Source organism: Poromitra crassiceps (genome assembly GCF_964638095.1).
Source record: "Poromitra crassiceps genome assembly, chromosome: 10".
Classification (NCBI taxonomy): domain Eukaryota; kingdom Metazoa; phylum Chordata; class Actinopteri; order Beryciformes; family Melamphaidae; genus Poromitra; species Poromitra crassiceps.
In genome coordinates, this window is record NC_139631.1 from 17,845,312 (window position 1) to 17,857,233 (window position 11,922).

The following is an 11,922-nucleotide window of genomic DNA, read 5'->3' on the forward strand; positions in this document are numbered from 1 at the left end:
CACCACCACAATGGTCAAAATCTCTTTCCCACACCTGACGGACAGCGAGAGGACGGGAAGAGCAGTTGAGTAACGGGTATAGAGCTTAGAGACTAAACCACTTGTCTGTACACCTACATCCAATATGACATGAAGCTCAAGTGTGTATAAAGAAAGCCCCCAGGGTACACCATAAACACGCATGGAAGATCTGCAGCCCAGGTATAGGAAAAATTAAGAGCCGGGTAAATCAAATTATATTTGCAAGTCATTAAACCTTCTGAGACCTTCCTCATGAAAGATATACCTGTATTGCTCCATTGGGGAAATGGAATGAGACTGTGGGTGTGACACTTTAACAGAGTGAGTAGCTTTCTCTACAATGTGCCAAGTTGATGGAAGGAAGGACATTATGAGCCCCAGTTTAGATTGAGTATTTAGATGACAAATTAGAGTACGGTATATTAAGTCTTGTAAACGATGAGCAATAACATTAGCATAAAGCTATGGGAGATGAGGATTATGAAGTCCCTGTAATCAGTTGAGTACTTGTTTAAGTTGCTGCTCTGTACAGCTTGTGTTTTGACTAAGGTCATGTTGAAATGAACACCTGAATACTTTCATTAACAACCAACATGTTTTTTTTTACTTGTTTTTATTGTCGTTTTTCACAATTTGATAAATGTTCATGTCTACAATCTTTTTTTCTTGTTGCTTATTTCATCATCAACTTCTCAAGACACATGTGCAAAGACTAAGAAACTTTATACCAGCATATATTCTTCCCACTCTGAACAGACCACCCCCAAAGCCATTCATTATTTAGGAGCCCTCCTGAGCAGAGCCCTGTGCCTTCAGGGAAGACCTTTTGACACTGAGGCGCAGAGAGAAATGCCTTGTTTTGAAGAGAAGAACTTTCCCTGGCAGCAGAATGTTTTGGAATTTACAGCAGTCAGTTTGCACAGTGAGGAGTCTGTGTGGCCGTTTCCCCCCAAACTCAAGGACCAACTAAAAAGCTGTACTGTAGTTGTTTGGGCTCATCTACCATGAAACATTAGTGCCACCTAGTGTTGAACTACATGTACTGCACCACTCATCAAGCCTCAACACTGTTCACACAGACATCCCTCTCCTTTACATTTAGACTTATTCTCTCCAAAGCAACCACTGAATTCATGGAACTCAATTCCGGTTTTCCCAGACTGCAGGGCTGGTGACCAAATAACGGGTTGAAATGTAGACATGAGTAATTTAATTATATTGTTTGATTTAAAAATACCACACTTTTCCTGCATAATCACTGTGCAAACATGAATTAAACATTCATCACAAAGCATATATTGTAAAATATCTCCAGTTGATTTTGGCAGTCGGGCAGGGAAAAAAACCTGATTTTAATATTTCTGGAAACCTTTGTGTGTCTCTTTTACCGTCTATGGTGTGTGCGTTTCATTGTATAAAACCGGAGTGTAAATTTAGCTAACCAATCACATTCCTCCATGGATTGTGTTGAGTTTCCTCCCAGCTGTCTTGGTGTCAGACCACTTTGTTCAGTATAGAGCCCACTTGGTCTATCTGGCACTCCACAATGTCTCCTTTCTGAGGGGGAAAACAAGACAAATATTTGATTTTCTCCATTTGAGATGGAACCACTTTCTTTCCCATGTGTATCACACACAGTGCAGGCCTTTTGCATAAAGAGAAGGTTTAAACTGGGTTTGGGCTGTAGCTAAGGACAATACGTCGGTGTAAAGAGGTTCTACATGATGTAATCATTGTGCCTTGATCACTTTAGCCATAAGTATGAAATCACCTTGAGGAAGACTGGAGGCTTTCTGAACACACCCACGCCTGGAGGAGTGCCTGTCAGGAACACATCTCCAGGAGTCAAGGTCACAAACCTAACGGAGGGGAAAAAAGACACTGAAAGACCAGATTCACTGAAGGTTTGTGCATCCGCAGCGAGGAGCACACGCTACATGTTCCCAACCTTTTTTGTCTTATGTACCCCTTGAGCTGTTTTCCCATGTCAATAGTACCCCCTCATGCGTGTTGATGATTCTCCTAAGTGTGTTCTATTAAACTCATATTAAACTGTTAGTATCTAAGACAACTTATTAAATGAATGAACAATTCTGACAGTTATATATATATATATATACAGTACATATATATATATATATACAGTACATATATATTTACATATACATAATATATTTATTATCATTTTGGAAATAAATTGTAATCCCCAATTTTTCCACCTCCCTGTGGTATACTGTACATGCCCCTTGTTGGGAAACACTGCGCTACATCACCAATCTTCACTAACCAGGTGCAATGAGTGGAAAATGTGCCTAATAGTCCTCGTCGTCATAAAAAGAAAGCCTCTTTGCACCTGACATGGTCATGCATGAGTAAATATACAGTACATGTATATATGCAAATCTATATTTTGCCCTTTTAAAAGTGATTTGTACACATGACCATGCAAATCAACAACAGCATCCAATTCATTAACACTTTGCAACACCAACTTTTCCCAAATCATTTTAGTGCATACACGATCCTTTGAAACATGGCGTGAAGACTGTGGAGAGAGCTCAGTTTGGCCATTCAGAAGAATGGTGGATGTCATTGCTGCAAGACAGCAAGTCAGGTAAGCATGAGACAGGGTTTTCAGTCCTATAAATTCAAATCAGACCAGAGAATGCTCCAATTAGAAAGGGATCTTCAGGCCACAGGGTGCCAGTCTTGTCAGATTAGTGTTGTGTTCGTTCACACCATACGCTCAAGCCACGTTGAAGCTACACTGAAGCCCCGCAGTTTCATTCCGGCGTCCTCGTTAACCGGTGAGACCGTTCACACCAGCCGCACGCCACACTGAAGCTGCGCTGAAGTGATCGTTGAGGATTCTGTTCTATTTTCCAAGCGTGAAGCTGCCAGGCATGAAGTCGATGCAAGTTGTGGGTGTGGGCAAGGCGAGCCGAGCGAGGTGCTGAAGAAAACAGTGCTTCTTGTGTGACCGGTTTAGCGTGAGCTCAGCTTCAGCGTGGATTTGGAAAGCGAGCTCAGGTAACTGAGATGCAAAAAAAAAGTGCAAATTGCCCTCACTATGCAATCTTAGTGAATGTGAAGTTATAAAACAGTAGCCTGGTAAAACCATTCTGATCACGTGAACTCACATTCTGTTTCGTTCTACAGATCAGTCCGTCCTCCAACCCATCCCCAGCGATTTCCAGAAATTACAAAGTCCACCGGCCAATCAGCGACCTGGTTGGTAATTTACAACATAACCAGCCAATTGGGGACGACGCTGGCAAAACGTTAATAGCGGCTCCCAAAGCAACAAGTAGTACCGTTAACGTTTGTAGAGTACACACAGCCATAAGTGCAGTTATTGCAGAGATAAGGAGTTTATAGTACAGAGATTTATGATGGTCGCCACCGGCCAGGATCATATTCTATCGTCGGTGACAACGATATTTTTATACTTCAAGTGACGGGCAATGTTAGATTGAACTTTGACCCCATCGCTGGCTCAGTTGTCATGACAAAACTATGGAACGTAGCCTACAAGGATGGATTTAAAACTGCAAACAGTGGGCTACAGTATGTCACAGCTGTTTCACCTGGATAATCATCGCTAGCTAATGTTAGTTTGCAGACAGATTGAAACAAATTAATTTGAAAAGTTTGAATCAAGCATGAACATAATAAAAGATAAGCTTCCCTGTCCAACCCATGTGAAAATATCAGCTCCCCAAATCATATAAACCTGACGAGTGGAGAGAAAGGGGGGGGGACAGCAATAGATTGCAGTATACGCTAAACTCCCGTTTCTGGCAACAACCATTGACATGGGAACAACCCATTCAACAACACAAATGGACCCAACAATAAACTTCACAATGTGGGAATATTTGCATTATTTTGAAATGATGGAAGAAATGGGTAAGAACATTGTTGTTAGCTGTGCATCATGAACTGAAAGCACTTGCCAATGCATTGTGAGCGCTACCCACTGTTTTGTTGTTTTTTGTTTTAAATCAGACATGATCAATCAAGGCTGCCTCTGTGATCATAGTTTACCATAAAGATGACCAGACCCCAAACAAAGGCAAACTGCGTTGTAGACAGTACTGTAGATAACAGCAGTGTGGCCTACTCGGTGATGATTTCTATTGCATAACTTATGCTACTTTTAATGTAAACTTAAGACTACCTCAGTAACTCAGTGCTATTTAGAACTAATTTATAATAACAATGTAGTCTAACTAGAGGAGGATGATGAAAGCAAAGGACCTGTGATGCGCTGTAGTGTTTATCATTTTTATGAGTGACAGCGCCCAAAATAAAAATTGAGCGATGATGGAATGTTGGTGACGTAGCGATGTCCATCGGGCCATCATAATAAATCGCTGTACTATAAACTGCCCTATAGACTCAATAGCAAGAATTAAACAAAAATAAGAGTATGCACCAGGCCAGCAGAGTTGCTCTCTGTAAAATACATTTTTGCCGTTCTTGCAGAGTGGATTGGGTTTGGATTTGAAGATGCTGATTGGCTGAAGGAGTTGTCTGTCAAGGCAAGCACTCCCGCCCACTGAAATCGACGAGGGCAGCTGGGAGTCCAGACTGATACGTAGAGCGAAATGTGAGGTCACCTTATCAGGAAGGTTTTGACTAGGCTAAGAACACACAGTGTCTCTGTAAAGTGTGTATCAGGAAGGTTTTGACTAGGCTAAGAACACAGTGTCTTTGTAAAGTGCGTATCAGGAAGGTTTTGACTAGGCTAAGAACACACAGTGTCTCTGTAAAGTGTGTATCAGGAAGGTTTTGACTAGGCTAAGAACACAGTGTCTTTGTAAAGTGCGTATCAGGAAGGTTTTGACTAGGCTAAGAACACACAGTGTATCTGAAGTGCTTATCAGGATGGTTTTTACTAGGCTAAGAACACAGTGTCTTTGTAAAGTGCTTATCAGGATGGTTTTTACTAGGCTAAGAACACACAGTGTCTCTGTAAAGTGCTTATCAGGATGGTTTTGACTAGGCTAAGAACACACAGTGTCTTTGTAAAGTGCTTATCAGGATGGTTTTTACTAGGCTAAGAACACACAGTGTCTCTGTAAAGTGCTTATCAGGATGGTTTTTACTAGGCTAAGAACACACAGTGTCTTTGTAAAGTGCTTATCAGGATGGTTTTTACTAGGCTAAGAACACACAGTGTCTCTGTAAAGTGCTTATCAGGATGGTTTTTACTAGGCTAAGAACACACAGTGTCTCTGTAAAGTGCTTATCAGGATGGTTTTTACTAGGCTAAGAACACACAGTGTCTCTGTAAAGTGTGTATCAGGAAGGTTTTGACTAGGCTAAGAACACAGTGTCTTTGTAAAGTGCGTATCAGGAAGGTTTTGACTAGGCTAAGAACACACAGTGTATCTGAAGTGCTTATCAGGATGGTTTTTACTAGGCTAAGAACACAGTGTCTTTGTAAAGTGCTTATCAGGATGGTTTTTACTAGGCTAAGAACACACAGTGTCTCTGTAAAGTGCTTATCAGGATGGTTTTGACTAGGCTAAGAACACACAGTGTCTTTGTAAAGTGCTTATCAGGATGGTTTTTACTAGGCTAAGAACACACAGTGTCTCTGTAAAGTGCTTATCAGGATGGTTTTTACTAGGCTAAGAACACACAGTGTCTTTGTAAAGTGCTTATCAGGATGGTTTTTACTAGGCTAAGAACACACAGTGTCTTTGTAAAGTGCTTATCAGGATGGTTTTTACTAGGCTAAGAACACACAGTGTCTCTGTAAAGTGCTTATCAGGATGGTTTTTACTAGGCTAAGAACACACAGTGTCTCTGTAAAGTGCTTATCAGGATGGTTGTTACTAGGCTAAGAACACACAGTGTCTCTGTAAAGTGCATGTGCAAAGAGACCATCATCATGAGCAGCAATAGTGTAGCAACTGGACTTACTTTGAGACCCAGGCAACCAGTTCCTCTGTCTTGAAGATCATCTGATTAGTGTTGCTGCTCTGCACCGTCTCTCCATTGACCAGGCAGCGAATACCCAGGTTGTGAGGATCTGTGAAGAAACGTTTATTCCTCCTAAATCCTACTCATGTTTTGTGGTTGTCTGGCTGTTCTGATCAGCTCAGGAAATTAAATTAGATTTTCAGAGAATTGCCGCTTGTTGATGCTCGTTAATGTTGCTGATATGATCACTACTAATTGCTTGATTCACCACATCATCAGTAATTCCCTTCCCTCCCTCTCTCCTAGGCTAGCTGCAGTTTTCCCCTCCCCTCTCACCCGTCACAGCGTCGGTGGTCACCAAGGCGGGGCCGAGAGGACAGAAGCTGTCAAATGTTTTTCCCAGCAGCCACTGCTTCCCGTTGCGCTTCATCTGCCAGTCCCGCGCACTGACATCATTGGCCACAGTGAAGCCAGCCACATACGACAGGGCTTCTTCCTCCTGAGCAGCAAGTGTTCAGTCAGAAGGGTGCTGCGTTGGCTTACAGTGTGTGTGTGTGTGTGTGTGTGTGTGTGTGTGTGTGTGTGTGTGTGTGTGTGTGTGTGTGTGTGTGTGTGTGTGTGTATGGGGGAGGCTCACCTTGATGTTCTTTCCCCTTCGTCCAATCACAAAGGCCAACTCCACCTCCCAGTCTACCTCCTTCAGACAGACAAGAGAGACTGTGATAAAATTGCTATCAAAAACCAAGTCTGTTGACACATATCTAGGATTACCTCTGCAATACAGATCTCAAATGTATAATTTTCTCTGTTTTTCTAATACACTGGGGGCGGGTATTGTCATTTAATATTGAGTCTTAAAATCGTACTTTTCCTAAAACAAGTGAAAAATCTGCCATTGGGGTGATGTGATTATACTTTCAAGATATTCAAAGAAGTCCTTAAATAGGTGAAACTGCACTTAAGGGCACAAAGGGCTTTTTTTCCCCCCAGTTGTTTTCTGACTCAACATCAGACTAAATGACTAGTTAGGATGGATATTAAATGTCTTGCTGTGTTCGCTCTCACCTGGCTCTCGGGGGGCAGAGTGATGTCATCGTATGGCCCTGTGATGGCGCTGGGGAACTTGCTGAAGATGATGGGTTCTTTTGGAATGGGGGCGTTCTGTTCCAGGCAGTGGTCGCGATAATTCATACCCACACACACCACTTTCTCTGGCGCCAGGACAGGAGACAGCAGCCGGACGTCTGACCGCTCCACCACACACTGACCGGATGACAAGGCTCTGGGGAGACGAGGAAGAAAGGTCAGAACATCAAGTCACAAGGGCTAACCAACCGTCCATAACAGGTCAGAACGTCAGGTCACACAAGAGCTAATCATACCAGGCCAAGCAAGAGAAATCAGTGGGACAGGAGAAAGGGGGGCACTGAGTAAGAGTTGTGTGTTACTGACTGTGTGTATGTGTGTGTTCAAGATTCCAAGATTCAAGATTTTTTATTGTCACTCCGTAGTACAAGTATCACGTGTGAAATTCTTGTGCTGTAGACTCCGTTTACAACATAGTGCAAAATAACAGGGCATATGGGTGCAGGAAAACAAGAGAAACAACAAGCAATAAGGCAGTAAAGTGATAAGACAAGTCAAAGACAGTGACATATTCACTGCACATACTGTAGGTGCAAATGGCATGTACATACTTTAAACATACTTAAACATAATTGACATTGTTTGCACAGGTGCAAATAGCATATACCTAATTAAACATACAATTAAACATTAGACATACGTAATGGTAGCAGCTACAGTACAGTACAGTACAGCTACTATACTATTTGTGTATGTTAAGGAGTCTCGTGGCCTGCCGGGAAGAAACTGTCCCTCAAGCGATTTGTGCGTGCTTTTGGGACCTTGTATCTCCTCCCTGAGGGTAACGGGGAGAACAGGCTGTTGTGGGGGTGGTTTGTGTCTTTGATGATCTTCAGGGACCTCCTGAGGCACCGCTGGTTATACAGTTCCTGCAGTTCTGGCAGCTCACATCCTGTTACGTGCTGGGCCGCACGCCTCACTCTTCTTAGTATGTGTGTGTGTGTGTGCTGTGTGTTACCTCTGTGCACACTCCAGACCCTTGTCTCCCAGCTCCAGCAGCTCTCTCACAGTGGATGGCATGGAGGGTTCGAAGGCCTTCAGGTCGACCACCCCGAGCCCCTCACCTTGCTCCACTCCTACTCGTATCACCCCTTCATCACCGCGACGATTAAACTGCACCAATCGCATCGCTGCACCGCACAAGCCACGCCTCTGTGGGTTTTCCGTTAGCCTCTGAGAGAAGCTCCTCAAGATGTGTAGGGAGCGAAGAGGAAGTCTCATCTGTTCAGGGGAGAGGATGAATTAAAAACTGGGAGAAAGAACAGAAAATATGATCAATGTTTCTGAGGTTGCTTTTGTTCTCTGGACGCAAAATACATTGTGCTCAAGGTTCCCACCATGTCCTGATGCAACATCCATGACTTTTCTATGACTTTCCATACCTACAGTAGGTCAGACCGCTGCTATGATGTAGTAATGTTATTCTCAATGTTATTGGCAGCATGGCGGCTCAGTAGTTAGCATTTTCACCTCACAGCAAGACGGTCATGGTTCCGAATTCAAATCTCTACCCCTCCTTTCTGTGTGGAGTTTGCATGTTCTCCCCATATTCGCGACGCGTGTGTTTCCTGTGGGTGCCCCAGTTTCCTCCCACAGTCCAAAGATATGCTGGGTTTGTGTAGTATCGTAATGTAATCTAGTAAAATGTGTATGGTGCATGTATTATGTAACCTATGTATGGTATGGTGTATGTAACCTATGTTGTGTGTAGATATAGATGTAGTATACTGTGATGATGCTAGTATGTAAAGCCTTTGAGACATGCTTGTGTGATAAGGTGCAATAAACATAACTAGCTAAACTAACTGATTGTTTTGTCAGCTCAGAAAAGCTGTAAAAGAGTTGGGCTTGCAATGGGGGAAAACAGCTGAGCCACCAGCTACTGCAAAAATACATTTTGGTATCTTCCTGTAAAGTTAAACTTTGTTTAAAGTCCTTGATATTCCTTGACTTCCAGAGACAATTTATGAAATTCCTTGACTTGATATATCTGATCAAACAGAAATCCCATTACCAGTGTTTAATTGCCATCAACTCTGTCAAAACGTGCAGTACACGTACACAATTATGTAAACACGCCTGCCTGTCACCTGGTACAGTTATCAGTGTCTGTAGTAGTGCATCATTCTGTAAATCCTAATCACGAATACGATAAGAAAACCAGACAGCTTCATTATAGCTTGCCTACCTGCTGGACCTCCTCCTGCAGCTCGAGCGTGGCTCTGCAGAGATTATTCTTATCTTTGCGATAACGTCATTTCAAGAAGAAGAAGACAGACTAGACTACATGCAGCTACAGTACCAGAATAATGTGGAAACTACTGAGCTGCATCTCGATGCCCTTTGGACTTGATCACTCACCTCTCTCGTTTTGCACTAAACCCACTGCAGGGACATGCACTTCCGGGTTTGTGTTTGTAGTACGTGAGGTCAGAACTGTCAAAGCGAACAGTATCCAGCGCTAACGATAAAGCGCAACCTAGTATTATCATCGCCATATACTGTAGAGAAATAATAGTTACATTGCTCAAATGCTCCGTTTCACGTTTTCGAATCAGATAAAAACACTACAATTCCCGTCGGTAAGAAGAACCAACCAACAATGCTGCCTTCCCGTGCTGTGGGAAATATTGCAATCAGCGCCAGGCTTGCCAGCCGAATCCTTGAGCGCGCACCACCTTTCGGCTGATTTCAGCCCCGACAAAACGTACCGAAGCGTTTATTTAATTTAAATAAGCGGAGACGGTGCCTGTTGTTTTAAATGGCGTTGCTATATTTTGGATTCACTGTGCGCACACTGCCCTTTTAAACGGCGGGGTTTACATACACTTCGCTGCTGATTGGGTATTACACCTCTAACAACAACACCAAACTAGAGGCAACGTAGTGTACCTCAAAGGCTATCCCTCACCTCAGGCGTAATTCTAGCTCTCAGGCGTGAGCTGATTGAATTACGCCTGAGAGCTAATGCCCGTTGCACACCGTTACACATGGTTGCACACCGTTTCGAGGAAACATGCTGCTCAACCTGGAAACCATAGCAAAACAGGGTGGATTGAACACACCCCTGGTTTTGCGCCCAAAACTCAGCTATATTGACCCAACACGCTGACCTCTACGACGCGCGTCCAATGCTGGCATTCCGACGTCTACAGGAGGCGGGAGTTTTGAAGGCGCCAGAGCACCAAACAAATAACTTAAAAACATATTGGAATCTTGCCAAAAAGTCACAGACATGGCAGACAATATCCGAATTAAGGACGGGGAAACCAGCGAATGCAGACACAGTCGAAGGTTGGTTTCATGTGTTGTGCTTGCTTAATATTATGTTGTGGTTGCTTCCTTCTTTAATGTTGTATGCTGCCTCGTTTTGTGATTGATTGTTGACAAGTTGAGTTCGTTTTCTGTAGAATAAAAAAAAACATTTAAAAGTGAAAGAAAATAGAGACAATAAAAAGGTTAACAAAGAAAGAAAAGAAAAGAGATGGGTTATAGTAGAAGATAACTTAAAGTAGCATATAACCATCTTTGTGCTGCTGAGTAAATGTGTCAAGATTCTGGGGTATGTTTTATGAACAATGTCCAATTATGATCTTCCACAATTGCTGTTCCTCATTCAGATGTGACTTATACTTTTACTTCTAGTATTTGACATTGTATCCCATTGAGCAGCTGTAGCTTCAGAAGACTCTGCCTTCGATTCTCTCGTCTGAGTCTCAGACAAGCGCCTGCGAATTCTACTGTGGGCTCGATTCGAATTGGCCCTACTTTTTCATAGGCTAGCTACATACCGTAGCCTACATAGCATTATTCACCTTATGTAGCCATGCCCATTTGACCCGGTTGTGTGGCCATATCAAAACTTCCAGCTAAAAATAAAATAAAATAAAATGGCTGGCTGCTCCAATATCATCTAACTCTGAATTAACTAATAATTTAGCCAATTGTATGTAACATACCAAATAAAAGCAAACGGCAATGTCTAAGAATGCAACGCTATGTAACTGGCTCATTAAGTCTCGCATTCCAGGGAATTACGTTAATGTCTGCGGGTCTTACTGACGTTAGTGGCTCGAGCGCAACTCGGAGAGAAAACTATCTGAAGCTTTCTTTGTTGGAGTCCAGGTATGTTTTACAAGAAAGTGCTCGTCTTTGTCGACGATAACGTTATCTGACCTGGCTAACAGTGGATACTCACTTGCTTGCTGTGTACCGAGCTCAAAGTAGTAGGCTACGTTCTTTATTTTACCCCTTCACTGTCCGCTCCAAAAACAACTCTTATTTTATGCCGTGCCTGCCGGAAGTGTTAAAAGGACCCGGAACAATTTGGCCCACTGTAAGGTCTGAACATAAGGTGAATACAACAGGTAGTTCCGGCCGAGCAATTTGATTGGACAAGAGGGATCCTACCAGTGCCGATATTTCATGATAATGCACTGGCGCTTCACTGTGTGTAGATCACTCCGCTTCACAGCTGCCCTAATCAACAAAACGCTTCACAGCTGTAGAGTAGACAGTAGTAAAGTAGACAGCCTGCAGTTAATTAGGCTGATTAGGTTACATTTTTGGCAAAGCAGAAAGCTGAGGGAACTATTTTTGTTGGCGGAGGAATAAATAGAGAAATCATATATTTTCTCCGCTTTTTGTCTTTCTTTAATCAGCTTTGTTTAATAGAACTGTTGTATAAAAGCAACAATATCACACTCGAGGTCGTGCTTTTGTTGTCTAATATCGTCACTGCTGTGATTATCTTCGGCACTCGGCCTGCGGCCTCGTGCCTATGACCGAATCACAGCAGTGCCGATATTAGCCAACAACAGC

At 42.9% G+C, this 11,922-nt stretch overlaps 1 protein-coding gene across 4 annotated transcripts; it reads right to left on the bottom strand.

The window, feature by feature from the left end:
- Positions 1 to 645: 645 nt before the first annotated feature.
- On the bottom strand, positions 646 to 9,641 carry fahd2a (fumarylacetoacetate hydrolase domain containing 2A). Of its 4 annotated transcripts, none has more exons than XM_083644103.1 (8): positions 9,463 to 9,641; positions 8,060 to 8,322; positions 7,021 to 7,237; positions 6,593 to 6,652; positions 6,292 to 6,454; positions 5,956 to 6,064; positions 1,793 to 1,880; positions 646 to 1,578 (listed from the first exon to the last, which is right to left on the bottom strand). In XM_083644103.1, exons 2-8 carry the CDS (start codon positions 8,320 to 8,322, stop codon positions 1,516 to 1,518), a joined length of 963 nt encoding a protein of 320 aa, XP_083500229.1. In that variant the 5' UTR covers positions 9,463 to 9,641; the 3' UTR covers positions 646 to 1,515. The 4 variants fall into 4 exon arrangements, with proteins under 4 accessions (XP_083500229.1, XP_083500228.1, XP_083500227.1 ...); XM_083644102.1 differs by having other exon boundaries at positions 8,060 to 8,350; XM_083644101.1 differs by lacking the exon at positions 9,463 to 9,641 and adding an exon at positions 9,290 to 9,447.
- Positions 9,642 to 11,922: the final 2,281 nt, after the last annotated feature.